Source organism: Sorex fumeus, unplaced genomic scaffold, assembly GCF_029834395.1.
Source record: "Sorex fumeus unplaced genomic scaffold, SorFum_2.1 ptg000125l, whole genome shotgun sequence".
Classification (NCBI taxonomy): Eukaryota; Metazoa; Chordata; class Mammalia; order Eulipotyphla; family Soricidae; genus Sorex; species Sorex fumeus.
In genome coordinates, this window is record NW_026606182.1 from 1,356,345 (window position 1) to 1,378,725 (window position 22,381).

The 22,381-nt window shown below is 59.1% G+C and overlaps 1 protein-coding gene across 2 annotated transcripts in view; it reads right to left on the reverse strand.

Annotated features, from left to right (window-relative positions):
* The window catches only part of MYH9 (myosin heavy chain 9), an 82,220-nt gene that overhangs the window by 44,229 nt on the left and 15,610 nt on the right, over nt 1–22,381 (reverse strand). For both annotated transcript variants that reach the window (XM_056137413.1, XM_056137414.1), the window contains exons 2-3: nt 5,454–5,805; nt 636–792 (exon numbers count right to left, since the gene is read on the reverse strand). In XM_056137413.1, the coding sequence (XP_055993388.1) occupies nt 636–792; nt 5,454–5,786 (490 nt within the window). In that variant the 5' untranslated portion in view covers nt 5,787–5,805. The remainder of the gene's footprint in view (nt 1–635; nt 793–5,453; nt 5,806–22,381) is intronic.

The following is a 22,381-nucleotide window of genomic DNA, read 5'->3' on the forward strand; positions in this document are numbered from 1 at the left end:
AGCGGGTAGGGCATTTGCCTTGCACGCAGCCAACATGGCCGACACAAGTTCGATTCCCAGCATCCCATAGGGTCCCCCGAGCACCGCCAGGAGCAATTCCTGGGTGCATGAGCCAGGAGGAACCCCTGAGCATCGCCGGGTGTGACCCAAAAAACAATAAATAAATAAATAAATAAATAAATATGAAGATGAAATAAAACAGAAGAGCTCCACCGCCAAGGGTCACAGGGCAGAGCGCCCGGGCCGGAGGGGGATTTTTCTGCCGGTCCTTGAAGATGGGGGCGGGGGAGGGGGGAAGGGGATTCACTCACAAGAGGTGAAAAACAGGAACAGAATGAGTGACCGGGAGAGAGCAGAGAGGACCAGCCAGGCAGGCCAAGAATGAAGGATCGGGAAAATAACAGGAAATAGCATCTTCTGAAAGCTCCTAGAACATTCTATCGACATCTAAACATCTTAGATAGCCACTGACCTTGGCCCTCCCGATGATGGCTTACAGACCTTGTCAATGCAACGCCCAGCCACTGGCTAACGAGGTCACTGAGCCTGAGTGCTGGGGGAGGAGGGTTTTGGGGGGAGGGGGTTGGGGGGACGGACAGGGCCGGGGGCCAGGACGGGGTAGGGGCGGCACTCACCCTGCATCATGCTCCTGTAGGCCGTGTCTGTGATGGCATAGATGTGGGGGGGCATCTCGTGCCTCTTCTTGCCCTTGTACATGTCCACGATTTCTTCCGAGTAGATGGGCAGGTTCTTATAAGGGTTGATGACCACGCAGAACAGGCCGGAGTAGGTCTGAGGGAGAGGGGCACACGGGGCGGAGGGCGTCAGCGAGTCTGGCTCTCCGGGATCAGCAGAGCCGTGAAAGTCCCTCCCGGGAGCCCCACTCTGCACCCGGCCCCAGCAGGACGGGGTGTGGGGGTCTCGGGGTCCCGCCCTGCTGGTTCTTGGGCTCTACTCTGAGCCACGGGAATGTGGTCAGCTCTGCCTGGCATGGCCCAGGCAGCAGGCAGGGCCTCGGGTGAGATTCAGAGATGAGACACAGGTCCCCTGCTGGGCCCAAGGACAGGGCAGCAAGTGGTCAGGCACAGGGAGAGGTGCAAGAGAAAAAACTCAGGCACATACATGCTGATGCCAAGCACATGTGGCACCTGAGCACATGTCGCCCGCATCTCCCCTCCTGAGATGTGGACTTTCTCGCTTTCATGTCTAATGCTGGGATGCAGGGCTCCCTCCGCGCTTGGAGAAGCCCAGGTTCTCTCTTGAGCACGATACTCTGAACTCTCACTTTCTCTCCCTCCTTCCCTTCAAAACTTCCAATAAGGGGCCGGAGCGGTAGCACAGCGGGGAGGGCATTTGCCTTGCACACAGCTGACCTGGGTTCGATCCCTGCCATCCCATAGGGTCTCCCGAGCACCGCCAGGAGTGACTCCTGAGTGCATGAGCCAGGAAGAACCCCTGAGCATCGCTGGGTATGACCCCAACAACAATGCAACAATGACAAAAGAAAAACAAAACCGAAATGGCCCCATAAATGCTGAGGACTGGGGCACAGCAGGTGGGGTGTTTGTTTGCCTTGCATGCAGCCAACCTGGGTTCAATCCCCAGCATCCCATATGGTCCCCCGAGCACCGCCAGGAGTAATTCCTGAGTGTAGAGCCAGGAGCAACCCCTGTGTGCATGGCCGGGTGTGACCCAAAAAGAAAAAGAAAATAAAGAAAGCTGAGGACACTCGGACCAAGCGCCCAATGTTGAGAAACGGCTGGTGGGTGCAATGAAGAGATGGGATGGGGGGTCCATTCGGGCACGGCTTAGTGTCCCACAGCTGGGGGGCAAGGGCAGGGTTCTGGATCCCAAAGTCCTCCAGGTCCTCCAGACCAATCCCTTCATGGTGCCTAACTGTGACTCAGGTGAGAGGCAGGAAGAGGATCCCCCCCGGACTCCCCAATTCCGCCACTCTCCCTCTGGAGGCTGCCAGGGGCTCAGACACCCCGCACACACCCCGGCCCCCATGTGGCCGAGCCCGGGAGACGCTCCATTCACGGGCCACAGAAGCCCTTTGTGCCCGGCCACCCCCTGTGCTCTATCCTGGCCGCCCTCTCCCCCCATCCCCCCCCCCCAAGAGAGCAGCTGGGGTGTAGAATTAGCCACGCCGCCCACCGGGCAGGCCTGCCGGCTGCACCAGGTTCCCGGGAAGGCCGTCTGGAACGCGGTGTGAGGAGGCGGGCCACGGCAGGCGGCGGCGGGGTGGGCTCCTCGCTGGGGTGACCCCTATGGGAAGGCGCCCGCCACCGGCCTGCTGCAGGGCCAGGGCGGCCCATCCCAGTCCCCTCCTTCCCGGAGACTACAGATGGTCCCTCTGCATCACCAGAAGCAAACCCCCAGCTCAGGGCCGGCCGTATCCCTCCCCCGAGCACTGCCCGGTGGGGCCCCCAAAAGTCACACACCCCAAGGAAAAGAGCACAGCCCCCTGCCCGTGGGGGTGTGATACCCCGGGCAAAAACCCTCGGTCCACAGGCTTGCTCTTCCCGTCCGTGAAACGAGAAGGACCGTAATGATCTCAAGATGTTTTCTTCCTCCGGTTCCAAAACATTAAAAAATAATAATAATAAAACCCAAAAATGTTGAGAATCGTTTTATTCTGCTCCAAGTTCAGGGAAGTCAAGGTGAGGGCGACAGTCTACTTAAGAAACAAGCTATTCTGGGAATAATAGGAACCAGATCTCTCTTCCCTACCGGGGACGAAACCAGAAGGAAGCATCTTTGTACTGAACAGGAGGAGTCGGGAGAGGCAGCCAAGAGCGTCCCGGGAGCCTGGGCCCGCGCCAGCCCGGATGCTCTCCCAGAGGGCGGAAAGCGCTCCGATCCTGGCATCTTCTGAAATGCGACGAGGACAGGTCCACAGACCGAGCTCCGGGGTCCAGACCCAGCAACGCGTGGCCAGTGCCCTGAGTACAGAGTCAGGAGGTAGCCCCTGAGCACTGCCAGGTGTAGCCCCCAAAACAAATGCTCCCAGACTACAAAAAATACATTTTTTTTAAAATTAAAGTGGTGGGATCTAGAGTGATAACACAGCAGGGAGGGCGATTGCCTTGCATGCGGCCGACCCAGGTTCGATTCCCGGCATCCCATAGGGTCCCCTGAACACCGCCAGGAGTAATTCCTGAGTGCAGAGCCAGGAGGAACCCTTGTGCATTGCCAGGGATGACCCAAAAAGCAAAACACAAAACAAAACAAAACAAAAATTAATTAAAGTGGTGATGAGCTGTCTTTCTGTGGCCACAGCTGAAGAAAAGGCAGGGCCTTATCTGTGTGTGCCCGGGTCTTTGCGCATGCTGCTTCCTTGGCTCCAAGCCTGGTGGGAGCAGCTTGTGAGGTGGACAAGTCATATAAGAATTGCTCTGGGGGAAACACTCTTTGGACCCTGTACCGAGCCAATTCTACCGGGGCACCTCAGGTAAAGAGGGTGTTCCCTCTCTGCCCTCTCCAGATGAAACCCTGGTGGCCACAAGCTTCCAGAAGCAAAACCCGGGTACATGGGTTCAGGGTTCAGGGACTAAGACTCCAGGCCACAAGGCAGCAGCAGAGATGGGCTGACCCTCCCACCATCTCCCCACCCCCCGGGGGTCCTGGCCCTCTGGCCCAATTTCTGCCTCCAGGCGTCATCTCAGCGCATCAGTGGCCTTGATTCAGAGACTCCCAAACGAATCTCGAAATGGATCAGCTCCCTACAGAGATGTCTCTGGACCCCAACCATTTACAATTTTTTTCTTTTGGGGTCATACCGGCAATGCACAGGGGTTCCTCCTGGCTCTGCACTCAGGAATTACTCCTGGCAGTGTTCAGGGGACCCTATGGAATGCTGGGAATCAAACCCAGGTCAGCCGTATGCAAGGCAAACGTCCTACTAGCTGCTCCAACCCCCACCATTTACAACTTTCAAATTCCAGAAGCATGTGGCGGTTTTGTGGCCGCGGGACCTCTCATGATATTCATGATAAGCAACAGAAAATAAATAATCTAGCATCTGCCCCCTGGCAGGCAGGCTTGAACGGTGGTGGGGAAATTCAAAATAATGGTGGTGGGAAGGTGTCGTGGTGGGATTGGAGTTGAAATATTGAATGTAATCAATTAATGTGAACAACCTCATGAGAATAAAATTAAAAAAAAAAATCATTCTGGAAGGCTTGTTGCTCCCTGGACCGCCACCCCCCAGGAGGTGAACAGCACGGCCAGGCCGCAGTGAAGGCCGAGATGGGCAGCAGGGAGCAGGGCTGAGGGCCAAATTCTGCAGGAGGAACCAGGAGGAAGAACAGGCCATGGCACTGGCTGGCCTGAGAAAAGGAACTGGCCACTCGGGCCTGACCCTTCCTTCCTCCGCCAGAAACAGAGGACACCCCCCCACCCATCTCTCATTCTCCCGGCACTTGCCCTGAAGCAGACTTCCCCTTGGGGCCTCGACTACACAGGAAGCAACCAAAGTCAGGCTGGGAGAACGTTCCGGAAGGTCTTCCCGAGACGCCAAGTTTAGGGGCCAGAGAGACAGCACAGTGATCAGGCCGCTTGACCGTGCCTGGCTCCATTCCCCATGTCCTGCCAGGAGTGGCCCCTGAGCACTGAGCCAGGGGGGAGCCCTGAGCATCGCTGAGTGAAAGCCCCCCACCACCACTAGCCCCCCCCCAAAAAACAAACAAAAAAATACCAGAGATGCCAAGTTTGGACACAACAAGGCGACTCTAAGGCCAGATGCTCCTAGAAGCCCCTGTCCGACAGATAGATTGCTCCATAGCCGGAAGCCTGCCTCATGAGCAAAGGGGAGAAGGCAGCTGGACTAGAGACGGGATCACTAAGAAAAAGATGGCTGGAGGAATCGTTCGGGATGGGAGATGTGTGCAGAAAGTAGATAAAGGACCAAACATGATAACCTCTCGGGGTCTCTATTGCAAACCATAATGCCCAAAGGTAGAGAGAAGAGTATGGGGAATATTGTCTGCCATGGAGGCAGGGGGAGGATGGGAAAAGGGGGGTATACCAGGGATACTGGTGGTGGGGAATGTGCACTGGTGGAGGGATGGGTGTTTGATCATTGTGTGATTGTAACCCAAACATGGAAGCTTGTAACTATCTCACGGTGATTCAATAAAATTTAAAAAAAAAAAAAAAAAAGAGGGCTGGAGCAATAGCACACCGGGTAGGGCATTTGCCTTGCACGCAGCCGACCCAGGTTCGATTCCCAGCATCCCATATGGCCCCCCCGAGCACCACAAGAAGTAATTCCTGAGTGCAGAGCCAGGAGGAACCCCTGAGCATCGCCAGGTGTGACCCAAAAAGCAAAAAAACAAACAAACAAAAACAAAGAAGAAGAAGAAGCCCCTGTCCCAGCCCCCACTCACATAGATGAGCCCGGAGTAGTAACGAGCACCCCCCCAAGCCCCCGTGCCCAGGCCCCCACTTACGTAGATGAGCCCCGAGTAGTAACGCTCCTTGAGGTTGTGCAGCACGGAGGCCTCGTTGAGGCACGTGAGCTCGGCCATGTCCTCCACCTTGGAGAACTTGGGGGGGTTCATCTTCTGGATGTCGTCCTTGTTCACCTTCACCTTCTTCCCGTTCTCCACCAGCTCCACGATGGCCTCCTCGCCCACCTCCTCCTTGAGGCTGGCGGGCTCGAAGCCGCTCTTGTCCGAGGGCACCCATACCAGCTTCTTGGCCGCCCAGTCGGCCTGGGCCAGCGGGTTGTTGATGAAGTTCTTGTCCACGTAGAGGTACTTGTCAGCGGCTTGCTGCGCCATGGTGCCTCAGGGCCGGGGCCTGCGGGAGGACAAAGGGGACAGACAGGATGTCAGCTCCGGTCCCGGCTAGCCGCGCCTGTAGCCCGCCCCATGTCCCACCCTCGCCCGCTGCAGAGCAGGGCACACTGGGCCATGGACCGTGGGAGGCTCGACACGCCGGCCTTCCCCGGGTCCCCACTACTGGGAGACACTGCATCACCCACACAAGCAAGCTGGCGTCATGGCAGACTGCTGCAGACACCCGTGGCTCAGTCATCCACGGAAGCCATGAACCATGATAGCGCCACAGCACCGTGGCAAAGGAAGCGACTCGGAGGCCATCGCCCTCACAGAGGCAGGAGACTGTGTGCATGCCACGGGAGGGCCACCAACAATATCAGGATCCCACTGAGCCACGGGGGAGGGAGACCGCTGACCCCAATGGCCCCTGGCAGATGTCCCGGAAACCCACATGGGGACCCACGCTTATTCCACGGGCCCCATCGGGAGGAGAGAGCAAAGCACCAAGGGACTTCTGGGCTGCCCAGAGAGCTCAGGCGAGAAGGGACCCCAGGCTCAGGGGGCAGGCGCGGGCAGCCCTTCGGCCACCTTCGGGGCCAGCAGGATCTGCCATTGGCTTTCTTTGAATTCATTGGCGAGATAAAGAGGTTGGGAGGCCAGAGAGCTGTCACCGGAGTTAAGCACTTGCCTTGCTTGTGGCCATCTCTGGTTCAGTTCCCAGCACCCCCCGGAGTACCCCGGGGTCCCACCAGAGTAAGCCCTGAGCACAGAGCTAGGAGTCAGTCCTGAGCATTGCCCATTGGGGCCCAAGCTCCCCGCCTCCACGATGGCCTTGACACCATCGCCCCTGCCCCCTCCAGCTCTAGCGCACTGGGGCCTCCCTCCTGCATCCCACTCCTGCCAAGGACGCCTGTCCTGAGAACGCGATGCCGGCACCCCATTTGACAGATGGGGGAGCAGAGCCCTGGGGGGAGGAACTGGCACGCACTTGTCCCCCCTCCAGGGGACGGCCACATCCCCTGCACACAGACACGTTCTCCTGCCCAGGCTGGGATGGGGGTGGTGTGGGGGACCCCCAAGGCATGACTGAGAAACTCCAGACACTCACTGCCTTGCTCCCCATGAAAGAGAGCTTCTCCCTGGGGCTGGAGCGATGGCACAGTGGGGAGGGCATTTGCCTTGCACGCGGCCAACCCTGGTTCGATCCCCAGCATCCTATAGGGTCCCCTGAGCACCACCAGGAGTGATTCCTGAGTGGAGAGCCAGAAGTAACCCCTGTGCATCACTGGGTATGACCCAAAAAGCAAAAATAAACAAATAAATAAAAAAATAAAGAGCTTCTCCCTGTGAGATCCAGGCCGACACCCCATGAGAGAGACAGAGGGACCCCCGTTTCCGGTTTCCAATAGGAACCTAGTTCGGCGGGGAACAAAGGGTCAGGCACCTCCTGATCTGGGCTCAGGCATGGGGTCCCCCAGACTCGCTCCAGAAGCTGTCTTACAGGAAATCTGCTCCTACCAGCCCACCCAGAAGGAAAAGCTGGTTCCAAAAAAGCAGAGCCTGGCAGCCTCCGACCCCCGTGCCTGCATACAGCAAGCCCCCCCAAGGCCCCTCTCGGGGGCAGCAGGGAACCCCCAGGAGCAGCCAGACCAAGGTTACTCCAGGCCGTCTACACGCACCGGACGCATCTCTGTGTGAACCCGGGGGTCTAGGGACAAGCCCACTCCCGCACATCAAAGCCTCTTCCCGACCGTCCAGATGACCACTGGTCCGTGGACCCCCCAAGTTCCTCGGTGTTTCTGCAGCCCCCCTAGTCCTTGGGAGGAGGTAAGACCATCTTCTGTCCACGGGCGAAAGACTCCTCTGGGGCCAGAAAGATGGTCCAGTGGGTAGGGCGCTCACCGGGTCTGAGGCCCCATAAGGTGCAGGGCCAGGAGTCAGTCCCAAGCATCGCTGGGTGTGGGCAGCCCAAGACAGAGGGCGGGGCTCCCCTGAACCCCGTCTCCTCCCACCCTGTTTCCTACTGAGTGGATAAGCATGCCAGGGACCCAGCCCCAGGAAAGACTCCAGAGAGAATAGACACTTCCAGCTGGCCTGAAGTCATTCTGTGCCCACAGGCGGACACGGCCCCAGCGTATCCACCCTTTACTTCACTGCCCCGCCCCACCCCACCCCAGGAGAGATTCCCTGGTCCCACTTCGTGAATGAGGGAACAGGGGCACAGAGAGGCCAGGCCACTAGCCCAGCACAGCACAGCACAGCACAGCCCATCAGGACATGCAGGCTTTCTTGCCCAGACCCTTGTGTCCCTGTGCCCGGGTCAGGCAGCAGTCAGGCTGGTCTAAAGTCCACCGGGTGGTCACTGCAGCCGGCACGAGGAGGGACGTGGGGAGCGGGGGAGGGGGCCGCATTCCACAGGGCTCCACAAATACTTCCTGAGCTTTCCGCTGCCCGCCAGGCAGGGGCAAGAGGGGCCCCATCCCAGGGCAGAACGTGCCGAGTTGCACATCCTTGTTCTCGGCGCTGCGTCACGTCACATCACAGGGGTCGGCGGAGAGCTTGCGGGGAGGGGGGCCACCAACCCCACCGCCTCCCAGACGCGGGGACCTGGTGGAATGCACCGCAGGCCAGCGGCCCACCCTGGGCGTCTGGGGATGCTGCCCGGGCCTGGCAGGGGAAACCCACCACCCCACCACCACCGGCACCCAGCCGCGGCCGGCAGAGAATCCTCCCCACAGTGCTCGGGGGTCCCGAGTGAGACCACACGGCCACCAAGAGCAGCACCAACAGCAGGTGGCCACCCTCCGCCTCTGGGGGTGCTGAAGGGCCCCCCAGGATGGGGGGGGGGCCTGGCTGGATCGTGACTCCAGGAGCCAAACGTTTCATTACGCCTGACTCAGCCAGGCCAAGGACAGCACTATTTGGTTTCAGCAACGCGGCTGCGATGACGTGGGTGCCCAGGGAAGCCAAGATCAATAGCGGGGCTGAGACGGGGCGGAGGACGAACAATGGGGTTTCGCGGAGCGCCCGCCCAACCCGGCGGGAACAGCTACCTTTGGGGTCCAGGGTCGGCTGCGGAACTCCAATTCCCGGGCGGGGGGAGGGAGAAGGTGGGGTGAAAGCCCCAGGGGTGAGGGGCTGTGAAACCAAGGGAGTTGGCGATAGGGAGGCAGGGAGGCCGTCAGCGAGCATAGCGGTCTCCACATGGAAGCCCCCCGAGGCTTGGGACCGCCCCTCAAGTCACACATGCGAGAAAGGGCCTCTAAGGGTCAGGCCAGTGCCCTGCAGTTGGAACACGTGTCCTGTTAGTGCGGGGCCCTGGGGGGTTCCGTGCCCCCAATCACTACCCAAAAATTTTAAAAAAGGGCCAGGGAGAGGCTCACAGGGTTGGGGTGAGTGTGCTGGGCATGCAGGAGCCCCGGGTTCGATCCCGGGCCCCGCGTGGTCCCCCAGCACCACCAGGTGTGATGCGAAGACCAAACAAAATTTGAATGAAGGTTTTCTTAGAGCCTGGAAGCTAGGAGAGGGGTGGAAGCACCCACCTTGCCCACGGCTGACGCTGATTCAACCCCATCGAATCCCTGAGCACTGCCAAGCGGAGCCCCCCTCCTCCCCCCACTCCCCCCAAAAAAAGAGGAAATCAAAGCGAAGGTTTACAGAACAAAAGGAAACTGCATTCCTGAAATCCCTGACACTCATCCTACCACAATGAGATGGAGGGATCAAACCAGGCTTTCACACAAGGGGCCGATTCTCGAACCCTGGGCCCCCCACTTCCCGGCTGGCCTCTTCCGAGTCCCGGTGGTGAGAAAAAGCCAAGTGGACTTCTCACCCCGGGGCCCGGCAAGCGCAGCCTCAGAGCCCGTGTCTGCCCGACGTGCCATCTGCCAAGTGACCGTTTGGATGAGCGTCACCTGGCACGGGCGCAGGGCTGCACTTCCTGAGGGGACAAGTCCACTTGGGCACTCACACAACCGGGGAGCTAGAGCTTGAACCCAGGGCTGCAGACATCTGGTCTCCTGGACGGTCAGGTTTTGCTCGTCTGTTTGGGTTTTGTTTTTTTTTTTTTGTTTTTTTTTTTTGTTCGTTTTTTTTCAGACCACACCCAGCGGTGTTCAGGACTTACTCCCGGCTCTGTGTTCAGGAATCACTCCTGGCGGGGCTCAGGGGACCAATACGGGGTGAGCCAAATGGACTTCATGCGAGGCAAGCACCCTGCCCACTGTCCTATCTTCTCCGGCCCAATACAGGTGGTCACTTTTAGCAATGACGTCATTAGCCACAAATTTCTTTCTTTCTTTTTTGCTTTCTGGGTCACACTCAGTAATGCTCAGGAGTTACTCCTGGCTCTGCGCTCAAGGAATTACTCCTGGTGGTGCTTGGGGGAGCCCTATGGGATGCCGGGGATTAAACCCAGGTCGGCTTGTGTGCAAGGCAAACGCCCTCCCCGCTGTACTATCATTCCAGCCCGTCCACAAATTTCTTATCTGTGCTACCACTGAGGTATTTTCCCCCCCTCCACTCTTGGGGGACCTCCCTGAGACGAATTCCCAGAAGTGGGGTGACTGGGGTAGCAGAGACAGAGAGTTGACAGACCTCAGGCCGCGCCCTCTGCCTGCTTTCTGAGAGGGCTGGCTGTGCCCAGCCGCGGGCAGTGGGCTCCAGGCAGGCAGGAGTTAAGCGGGAGGCTTTGGGGCCGGCGGGCCAGGCTGCGGCGCGCTGTGCGGCTTCCTGCGGGTGCCAGTCCAAGTCCGAGAAAGCCAGGCAGTTGCCTTTTTAGGCCATAATCGAGAGGACGCGACCAGAGGCTAAATTAGGCCTCTCAGGAAATGATGAAACCGAAAGTAAATAGGTTGACCAAAACCCTCTGCTTCCAACCCAAAAAGAAATTCCTCGATTAGCTTGCTTTCTCCCCTTCTCATCCTCTGCCCGGGCCCTCCCAGCCCTCTGGTCCTTTCCCTCCTTCCTCTTTTCCCGGGGACCCTCTCCGCCCGCACACGCGCACTTGCGTGGAACGGAGTTTATTCTCTTGCATCAAACACCGCACCCTGAGCGCTCCCATTCCTAGACAACCCTGGACAACCAGGGCTTGTCAAGGGCCCACGGCGAGTCCACCAGCCAGGCTAGGAAGGTCCAAGTCCCCCTCCGTACCGACCCCCACTCCTCTTTTTTTTTTAATTTTTTATTAGTGAATCACCTTGAGGTAGTTCCAGACTTACAAAGTTTCATGCTTGCGTTTGTCATACAATGATCGAGAACCCATCCCTCCACCAGTGCCCATTCTCCACCACTGATGATCCCAGTATTCCTCCCACCCACCCCCACCCCACCCTGCCTCTGTGGCAGGGCATTCCCTTTTGTTCTCTCTCTCCTTTTGGGTGCTGTGGTTTGCAATAGAGGTACCGAGTGGCCATCGTGTTCGATCCATAGTCTACTTTCAGCACGCATCTCCCATCCCAAGCTGGTCCTCCAAGTTCACTTTACTTCGTGTTCCCTGATCTGAGCTGCCTTTTCCTCCAGCATGTGAGGCCGACTTCCAAGCCGTGGAGCCAACCTCCTGATACTCAGCTCTCCTCTTCTTGGGTGCTAGTCTCCCATTCTGTTGCTTTATATTAATGCCAGCTGCCTTCCTCTGACAGGACAGGGAAAGGAGGCCCCGCTGGCATCAAACCCAGCTTCCAACCTGGAAGCAAGGAAACATCCCATCTCTCGGCCCCTTGAAATGTTTTCCCGCAAAGGATGGAGCCGTGTGGAGCGGCCACGGAAACGGAGTCAGTCCTGGGCAGATGCACCAGGGGAGGGAGACGAGGTACAGACGGGGCGGTCAGGGCCCGGGTTCCAGGTCAGCGGCTATCCGGCTACTCTCCAGGACCTCAGGGAGAAGAAATGTAGAAGCCAGAAGCTATGGATGAAGCTAGAACCCCTCCAGCCCTCCTGAGAGGGGCCCGCGTGGCCCCAGCAACCCCTGCAGTTATAAGGAAGGAAAAAGGTTCCTGTCCTGAGGTCTGTCCCCGCAGAGGCACTGAGGAACGAACTCCATCAGACACCGGGGGCCCCAGACACGCACCACAGCCCCAGATGCCACAGCAGATGGCCCCCTGTTCTCCCTCCCTGCAGCCTTCACTCCAAAGTTCCAGAATATGACCAGAAGGAGTGGAATTCCTCAGTGGAGGGAGAGGGATGAAAGTGATTGGGGAAAAAATGACAGAACAGAGGGCTGGAGTGATAGCACAGCGGGGAGGGCATTTGCTTTGCATGCAGCCGACAGGGTTCGATTCCCAGCATCCCATATGGTCCCCTGAGCACTACCAGGGGTAATTCCTGAGTGCAGAGCCAGGAGTAACCCCTGCGCATCATCAGGAGTGACCCAAAAAGAAAAAAAAAATGACAGAACAAAAGACTGGAACAAGAGCACTGCGGGGAGGGCATTAGCCTTCCATAGGGCCAACCTAGGTTTGAACCCCAGCATCCCATAGGGTCCCCCCGATCACCGCCAGAAGTGGTTCCTGAGAGCAGAGCCAGGAGGAACCCCCTGAGCATCGCTGGGTGTGACCCAAAATAGAAAATACAAAAGACAGAGTCACATGCAAACCCACTGGCGCCACACACATCTCAGCGGCTGATGGAGACGTGGGTCTCCGTGCCAAGAACTTGCAACTGGGACAGAGGAGGGAAGGACCCCGGGGGGACAAGGTGGCAGAGGGCAGGATGAAGACCCCACTGGTCGGAGTGTCAATCTGGGATAAGTCCAAGCTGAAAGCAAGCTCCTGGGTCCTCTGTCTTCCCTGCCCAACATCACATAACAGTGGGTGTCCAGCAGGCAACGCGCCACGGTGGTGGGGAAGGAGAGAGCCCCTCATACACACAAGCACGCCCCCCTTCCACTTACATAACAATCAGGACCACTTTCCATGGACCCAAAAGGGGAGTGGGCATAGATTCTGCATCAATTATACAACAGGGGCCAGAGCGATCATATGGCGGGGAGGATATTTGCCTTGCACACGGCCTACCCAGGTTCAATCCCCGGCATCCCATAGGGTCCCCCAAGCACCACCAGGAGGAACTCCTGAGTGCGGAGACAGGAGTAACCACTGAGCATCACTGGGTGTGACTCAAAAAAGAAACACACACACACACACACACACACACACAGTTATATGGTAAACCAAGGGCCCAAAACCAACCCAGAGAAACACCATCCCTTCCCTTCCCTTTTTTCTTTTTCTTCCTTTTTAAAATAGAAGCACTGTGCTCCCGTACAGCCCCATCCACAACAGCCACACGCTGGAAATAACCCAAGCATCCGAGAGCAGATGAGTGGGTCAAGAAGCTAGGGTACACAGACCTGATGGAATATGACTTGGCCATAAGAAAACAGACATCAAAGGGGTAAAAATGGGAAGATGGTCAAGTCATTGAGGCTGGGGCAATAGTACAGCAGGGAGGGCGTTTACATTGCACGCAATCGACCCAGGCTCGATTCCCAGCATCCCATAGGGTCCCCCATGCACTGCCAGGAGTGATTCCTGAGTGTAGAGCCAGGGGTAACCCCTGAGCATCGCTGGGTGTGACCAAAAAGCAAACACTGTCATTGTAGCATTGTCCTCCCCCGTTGTTCATCGATTTGCTCGAGCGGGCTCAGTAACGTCTCCATTGTGAGACTTTGTTGTTACTGTGTTTGGCATATCGAATACGTCACGGGGAGCTTGCCAGGCTCTGCCGTGCGGGCGAGATACTCTCGGTAGCTTGCCGGGCTCTCTGAGAGGGGCAGAGGAATCGAACTCAGGTCGACCACCAGATAGGCCGCATGCAAGGCAAAAGAGGCAAAAAAAAAAAAGAGAGGGAGAGAGAAGAAAAAGTCATGAAATTTGCTGCTTGATGGTATATGGAGGGGCCTGGAGGTATGGGGCCGAGTGAAGGCAGAGGGAGAGAGAAAGAATTCTCTCTCACGTGTGGGATATAAGGAAAACAAAAGTGGAAGAGCAAAAAGTCCAGAGGCAGCGGAAACACTGAACGTGAGAACTGTTATCATTCAGTAGGCAACTTGCAGCAGAAGGAGGTGGGGGGGGGGGGCAGGCCAGGGAGGGGGCAGCTGAGGGAAATGGCCCACGGGGAGAAGAAGGTGCTGAAAGGCAGCCAAGAGGGTGCTAGCGGGGTAGAGACAGCCCGGTGGGTGGGAGGCAAAGGAGGCTGGGCAAAGTGGAAGGGCATCCCAGGAGGGAAGTGGGCGCTGGTGAAAGCTTTGGTGTTGAAACATTGTATGCCTGAAAGCCAGTTCTGAATAACTTTGTAACTTTTTTGTTTTTTCAGTTACACAGTGAAACATGGTAGCAAGCCCCCAACCCCCGCAATGAGAGCTCAGACCCAGCTCTGACCCAGAGGGTCCCCAGAGACACATCCTGGCCCACCACACTGTGGCACCTGAACTCCGCCCGCCCCCACCTCTCTGCCGCCCCTCCAGGTCTCCGGCTTCAGGAAAGCCCAGTCCCAGCCACCCCATCCCTGCTCCCACGCCCCCCCCCCCCCAGGAGCTGACTCACCTGATCTCCCCTGATAGCCTCTAATCACCCGGGCAGCTGGCAGGTCCTCCAGGGACCCCACAGGGACCATCTCCCGTGCCCTTCCTTACTGACCTGTCCCTCCTGGCTCCAGCTCGGTCCCCGCTCTGCCTGACCTCCAGACTCCAAGAAGGGGCCCACCCTCCCTCAAATCCCGACCCTGAACCCCAAAGTTTCACAGTCACCCTTTGCGTTCTCTGGGATTCTGAGCCCTGCACGCGGGGGGGGGGGGGGGGGGGTCAGCTTTCTGGGAAGAGGCCCAGGGAGTTTTCTCAAACGGCTGCCCAGAGGGCCAGAGACCCAGGCTGAAAGCATGTATGGGAGGGCACAGCTGCTTCATCCGTTAGAAAAACCCAAGCCACAGGGGCCGGAGCGAAAGCACAGCAGGGAAGGCGTTTGCCTTGCACACAGCCGACCCGGGTTCAATCCCCGGCATCCCATAGGGTCCCCCGAGCACCACCAGGGGTAATTCCTGAGTGCATGGCCAGGAGTAACCCCTGGGCATCGCCAGGTGTGACCCCCCCCTAAAAAAAAAGGAAAGGAAAAAAAAGAAAGCCACGTACAATGCTGTGCACCGCCCCCCCCCCCAAATAAGAAGGGGAAGAAAACAAGGACCGTGGGGCCTCTCCAGCTACAATAGAGGCACAAAGGGCTGGATTCGGGTAGGCACCTGCCTTGCATGTGGCCGCCGCCAGTTCAACCCCCGTCACCGCCTGGTCCCTCAAGTGAAACAGGGCCCCGAAGTGACAGCACAGCAGGTGGGGCGCTCATCTGACACGTGCCAACCCAGGTTCTATCCCCCGCTTCCCACGTGGTCCCTCAAGCCCGCGGGAGCGATCCCTGAGCACAGAGCCGAGAGTACGCCCGTTAGAAAATAAAAGTCTCCTGGCTCATGGCCACCCCACCCTCCGCACACAGCCAGGCTGGACACCCAGGAAGGCCCTGCAGGGCCATGTGTACCGCCTGCGTCCCGAGAGGAGGTGCGTCCAGCCTGGCCCCTGCAGGGATCACCCTGGTCCCCTGCCTCAGTTTCCCAGCTGGGCGCAGTTCTACTCCCCGGAGCTCTGAGCTAATGGGCCACAGGGACCCTCTGTATCCCATTCAGCCCGGGGCCATCCTGGGGTTATGAGGGGCACCCCAGGCCACCCCCAGTCCCGCAGGGGGCTGGCTCTCCCCGGGTTATGGAGCGGGAGGGTCCGCCCAGAGCCCAGAGGTAGGGAGCTGGGGTGGGGGGCTCCCCGCCCCACTGCAGGAATGTTGTTTGCTTCCAGAAGGAGCCTGGGCTTGTTTCCATTAGCAGTCTTCCAACCAGGCCTCTGCAGATGCCGGGCAGATAAGGAAGCCGAAGACCAGGCCCAAAAGAATTTCGCACTCGGCCCCAGAACCCGGACCTCGCTGCCAGGAGGGGCTTCCGGGGGGTGGGGGCCGAGATGGGCCCAAGGGCACCTGGAGAAGGTTGCCCCTGCGCCTGGCACCCTGTGAGCCCAGATCAGTGCCATCAGATCAGTGCCATGGATATGGAGGACACTGAAGCCTTCCTGGATTCCTTTCTTTGCATATGGATGGATTTGAGGGGGAGGGGGAGGGGGTTGGGGGGAGGGGAGGGGGGAGAGACACAGCCCCATCTTATCAGCCATCCAGAGGAATGTGGGCTTTATTCTAGGGACAGGAGATGCCTGCCTAGGGCCGGTGACATCATGGGATCTGTATTTTAAGGAGTTCGCCCTCCCTGACCTCCACTTAGGGGGCTGGGAGAAGTCAGCAGCTGGAAAGTATGAGGGGTGTGTGGGGGGGAGGACACCAATAGGGAGCACCCCCCATTTGAGAAAAGGAAACTGGGGGACACAGGCGTGGGAGAGAGTGCTCCCGGGCCTGAGGTGGGACAGTGGGGAGGGAGGGGGAAGGGTAACGAGCACTGGCCGCCTGGTGCAAAGGGGTCCTGGGCTCAGTGTCCACCCACCACTGGGAGTGACCCGGTGTCCAGGCTGCAGCCCTGACAGTGTCCCTTGTGGTTCTGGGACAGGCAGCAGGTATTGCCCCAACCCAAATGGTCCCTGCTCAGGCCCACCGGGCTGGAACAGACAGAGACAGACACAGCAGGTAAGGCACTTTCTGTGCACATGTAGGACCCAGACTCCATCCCCGGCAGCCCATAGTGTCCCCCGGCCCCACTAGGAGTCACTCCTAAGCACAGAGGCAGGAGTAACCTCTGAGCACTGCTGGGCGTGGCAAAAAAAGTTAAAAAAAGAGAAAGTAGCAGCCAATGAGAAGCCTGTGGACAGTTTGCTGGTGAGACCTGCCACTGAGTGTCACTCGTGTTCAGGACACCAGCGTTTGCCACCCACACAGCAAAGTCGCAGGGTTCTGACTGATTCGCTCTTGCAACACCAAGGACGGCCCAGGGAGGGCCCGCCTCCACTCGCCTAGACCCCGGCCAGTCCGCCTCCATCCCTTCCGGCCAATCCCAAACCCCCACTCCCCAGACAGCCCCCCGCAGCCCCCACCCCAGCCACTCCCACAAACTCCGCAGAGATGTCCCGTCTAAATGTTTTTGCAAAAAGAGTGGGGTGCGACTGTTACAGGAGACTCCCTGGGAGACCCCCCCTTTTTTTTTAAGGTTCAGGCCAATGTTGCCACTGAAAACTGCAAGATGAGGCAGAATATCCGCTGGTGAGACACCCTCCCCCACCCACCCCATTCCTGACTGGCAACCCCCGGAGTGCCCACCCTGACCCTCCAGGTGAACCAGATGGCCCCAGGCAGTCCCCACGTTGGCAGTGGTGGGGGGAGAGCGGGTACGCATCCACAGGTCACCCCCTCCTGGCCCCCTGGCTCCAAAATGGGGGTGGGGTGGGGTGGGAGCTGCAGCCCTGGAGGGTGGTTCTGCGGGTACCAGCTCCCGACCCGACGTGACTTCCTGGGGCCAGTTGTTTCCCAGTGAGATCAGGCCTGGGCCTCACCTACCCTGCCAGGCACATTCACTCAGCCCCCTGTGGGGGTGGGGGGCAGCTGCAGAGAGAAACCCCCTGCAGACTCTGGGCCCTGCCCTTCCCCAACAGCAGGCTAGATTATCCTCTCCCACCTAAACTCTGGGAACTGGCAAGGCAGAATGAACTGATGGGGAACAGTTCCCGAACATGCCGGCCTGGCCTCCTGCAGGGAGCTCTGCCCACACACACATACAGGCACGCACGCACAAACGCGCGCGCGCACACACACACACACACACGTTACACAGACAAGCACACATGAACTCAATCACACGCGTGTGCGCACGCGGGCAATCAAGCACTCTCGGGCCGGCACACATTCATGCGCACTGCATGCAAACATGCACGCAGGCACATGCACACAGAAACCTGTACACAGACACATGCACGCATACAGGCATACGCACATGAGCATGTTCTTGAAAACACCTGCGTCGCATGGACACTCATTCAAACGTATCCACAAGGACACACGTGGATGCACATTCACATACTCGTACAGACATGCAGGTACGCGCGCGCGCGCACACACACACACACACACACACACACACTTTTACATGGGCATGCCCAGGGCAGCCCCAACCCCGGGCCAGTCAAGACAACCTTCCTCTCTGCCTCCCTCTGCTAAGCGCCGAGCCCAGAGCCAGAAAATAACCCAAAAGAAAAGATCTCACTGGCCAGGCCTTCCTGAGAGCTGCCTGCCGGGGCAGGGGGTGGGGGGGTCCCAAATTCACTCAAATTCACATTCAAGAGGGCACCTTTGAGGGCACCTTCGAGATCAGAAACTTAAGACAACCAGCAAAGCCACACAGGTCGGGGCCAGCAGGCTTGCAGTGGCTTGTTTCCCGGGGAACAAAGCTTAAATGATACAAACCCAAACCCCCCAACCAGTGTGACGCAGCCCTATGCGTGAAGGCCGACAGCTCAAAGACACCCCCCAAAGGTCCCCCCACACGCCGTGAAGCAGAGCCTCATGAGCTGGTGTCGCGAGGAAGGTCCCCGTCCCCCAAAAGGTCCAGTGTCCAGAATGCAGGACAGCGAGGCCGGAACCGGGCTTCTCTGTGGGTCTCCGGATCCCGTCCCCACCAGCAGCTTCCTGGGGAGATGGAGCAGGACCCCACAGGGCAGTGGGTCTCCCGCTGCAGGGAAGGATGCCGTTGGCAGCCCCAAGTCTGACTTGGGGCCGTCACTACCGAGCCACTATGGAGCCAGCCGCTCCGGCTCCGTGGACATGGCCAGGGGCACAGCCAAGCCCAGCAGCAGGGAGCCCACAGGGCGGTCAGTGGGTTCACAGGGCCATTGTGAGGAGAGAAAGCAGCGGGCGGTGCCTGCCAGCGCCCATCCCCCACCGTCCTGGCGCGCCTCTCCAGAAGTCTGTGTCCCGCCACTGAGCTCAGTGACTCAGTCCCCAGCGCGCAGACCACTTTGGGGGGGTTGGGGGTGGCTGAAGTCACATCCTGCCTAGCCTCATTCCACATGACTGCTCCCCCCACCACCCCCACTGGGGCAGCAGCTCAATTCCCAGAATCCTGTAAAGAACTCGAGGTGAAGGGCCACAAGGGGAAGCACTTCCCTGGCACGCAGTCCACCCAGGTTCGATCCCCAGCACCCCACCAGATCCCCTGGAGCTCTGCCAGGAGTGATCCCTGAGCACGGAGCCCAAGAGTATGCCCTGAGCACCACCGGGCGTGGCCCCCACAACAACAACAACAAAAAAAAAAATCAAGGTGAAGGGTTTGATCTTGCTGATGGCTTGTGGCCCATAGGTGAGTGGGGAGGGGATGCAGGTGACCTCAGACCCGGGGGCAGGAACCACATACATCCAGGGCCCCCAGACGGTCTCTAGCTAGGGGGAGGGGGGGAGGTAGCCAATGCTTTTTTATCTCAAATCCCAGTTTTTGAAAAATCAAGCAAGGGACTGGAGCGATAGCACAGCAGGGAGGGTGTTTGCCTTGCACGCGACCGACCCGGGTTCAATTCCCAGCATCCCTCGAGCACCACCAGGAGTAATTCCTGAGTGCAGAGCCAGGAGTAACCCCTGTGCATCACCAGGTGAGACTCAAAAAGCAAAGCAAAAAAAAAAAAAAAAAAAAAAAACAAGCAAAACTGTGAAAGGGGGCCCTGTGCTGAGGATTCGAACCTGGGGCTCCCGCAAGCACCAAGGGCACTCAGCTGAGCCAGCTCCCCACCCCCTCAAACCCAAACCCATTTGTTTTTTCCTACATTGCAGATACAAACAGCAAGACGCTTCGTGCGAGGGAGCAGACACCCTCGGTGCTAGCATCTTCCATGCCCGTCTATTCGGTGGCTTTTCTAAAAAAACCGGTTGCTTCCCACTGAGCGGGGAAGGCGTTTGCCTTGCACGCAGCCAACCCCGGTTCGATTCCTCCATCCCTCTCCGAGTGACCGGCAAGCTATCGAGAGTATCCCGCTCGCACGGCAGAGCCTGGCAAGTTCCCCGTGGCGTATTCGATATGCCCAAAACAGTCACAACAAGTCGCATAATGGAGACGTTACTGGTGCCTGCTCGAGCAAACCGATGAACAACGGAAGGGACAGGGCTACAGTGCTACACCACTGAGCAATTGTGCAACCCACCAGTGAGTCTCAAGTGACAGTCTGAAAAGCACCCAATGGGGCCGGCTGTCAGGGGGAAGCCGGAGGCCCTCCACTTGCCCAGATCACAGAGCGCTGAGCCCCCCACCCCCACCAGGTGAGGTCCACCGGGCCTGCGGACCCCCTCACCTCCCACTGAGCCACTCCCTGTGGACCCTCACCCTCAAAAGACAGACTCAGAGTCGGGGGTGGGGGGGTGGGGAAGGAACTGCCTGAATTTGGGGGCTCAGGGGAAATGGCCTCTGAGATCCTGCACCCTGATGCAAAAATCGGAGGCAGAAAGAGAAACATGAGCCCAGATTCCTCAGCAAAACCACAGGTCAAATCTACAACCTTCTAGCCCTGGGAGAAGCAAGCCCCTGGGATGTGCCCAGAGGTGATCCACTAAATACCACTCAAGACTTACTACAAGCCAGAGAGATAGCCAGAGAGATAGATAGGGGGCAGGAGGGGGGGATCAAGGCCTGGCACCCCAGCACAGAGGCCAGAAAGGGGCAATCGACCCCCACCCCATACAGAGAACTAGGGCCTCATCAGGCATCACCACCCACCCGTGCCCTCCCCCACCCCACTCGAAGGCACTGCCCCTCCTCCTATCACAATGTGGACGCAGACTTGAGCTCTCGGGACGTCACCCGCCAGAAGTGCAGGGGGTTCGCCGGCAGCCAAGTCAAGGTTGGGATAAGCCGGCCACGGGTGAGAGCTGGCATGGGAAGGGCAGGCTGAGGGCTGGCAGGCGCAGGGTTGGGGGTTGGGGCTCTGAGCACGCCGGATGGCAGAAGCCAAGACTCTCGAGGGCAGAGCACCCGCCCCGCACACGTGAGGCCCCAAGTTCAGTCCCCGGCACCCAGCGAAACAGACTCCCCCCACCCCACCCACCTTCCCCAGACACACGGTGAGAACAACAGCCAAAGAAGCCGGAGACGGACGCTGAATGGGGCGCCGCCTCGCCTCTCTCCCGGCCAGGCACGCTGACCACAAGGGGGGCAGGTGTGCTGGTCCCCAGAGAGGCCAGCGGTCACCACAGTCTCCCGGAGCCTCGGGCCACCCTGGGGAAAAACAAACCCTGGAGTGGAGATAAAGTCCTGGCCTGGGGGAGGGGGGTGTCCACCTCTCACCCCCAACCCGGGAGCGTCCACCCCCCCACACACACAGCAGCCCGGCTGCATGACCTCATCATGTCCTTCACCAGCAATCTGCCCTCTGCTTATTCTACCCCCCACCAAGGACCGTGCCTTTGCCCCGCAGAGCCCCAGTCTGCGTCCCAGGACAAACGTCCCAGGGCACGGCGGAAACCTTGATGCCAGGGGAGGGACCGAGGGAGCCCTGTACCAACACGGCCGGACTCAGTGCCACCATCCTGCCCCGTGCAAGGCCCCCGAGGCCCCAGGGACACAAGCACACAGCCAGACCCACGAAGACAAACACACACACACACACATACACACACACACACGCACACCAGCGCACGTGCACGCATGCACACACACACGCTCCAGAGAACGCAGGTCCAGGGAACGTGACGCTGCCCTGAGCCAGGCCTGCCAGTTGTGACCCCCCCAAATCTCCACCGAGGTGACTGAAGGCATCAAAGGAACCACAGAGCCCGCTGCTAATCACACTCCCTGGGGGGGAGGGGGGTCCTCACTCATGCAGGCAGGCCCCCCGGGAGGCAGGGTCTGTCCCAGGATAGAGCAGCTAGAGAAGTGACCAGCCCCAGGGGCTCCTGCGGGGCTCTGGGGTCCGGGTCCGCTTAGTTCAGCCCCTGGAGCACCAGACCAACAGCGCAAGGGTCACGGAGGGGTGCCTGAGTCGCGTCCATCCCCCCACCACCACCCCCTCCTCAAGCTGTCTGGATTCACTGCCAACAAGCCAGGAGGTGCTCATGACCTGCACCCCGCAACCAACCCACCCCAAACAGTCCCAGGTCTGGGAGCACAAAAGCTGCCCCGCAAAGTCCCCCCCCCCACTCCCCCCCACCCCCCAGAAGCACTCGGCCTCCGTGGTCTGGCCCCTGATCTCTGCCCAGGTCGGCAATGACTATCACATTCCTGGCATTCTTGGCTGGCGGCCAGGGGGGAGGGCTCCCGCTCGGTGAACAGGAGGAATTGAAGCCTCAAGCCCGGGGAAGGCAAAACCCGCCCAGGTCCAGCCCCGGTCCACCGCAGTCCACCCGGTCTTGCTCCCAGATCCCGACGGGCGGGGGCCTGGGGCCATCACCCCGGCGCTCATTCAGGGCACAGGGCAAAGAGGCGGCCGAGGAGGTGGACACAGGAAGTCACATCGATCTGATCCTGCCTCTCAGCTGGCTCTGGGCCTGAGGTTGGACTCACACAGGGTGGGATGGGAGCTGGCGGGCCCCTGGGAGGTGAGAAGTCAGGTCTGGGCCACAGGATGCCAAGGACTTCCTGGTCCCCACTCTCAT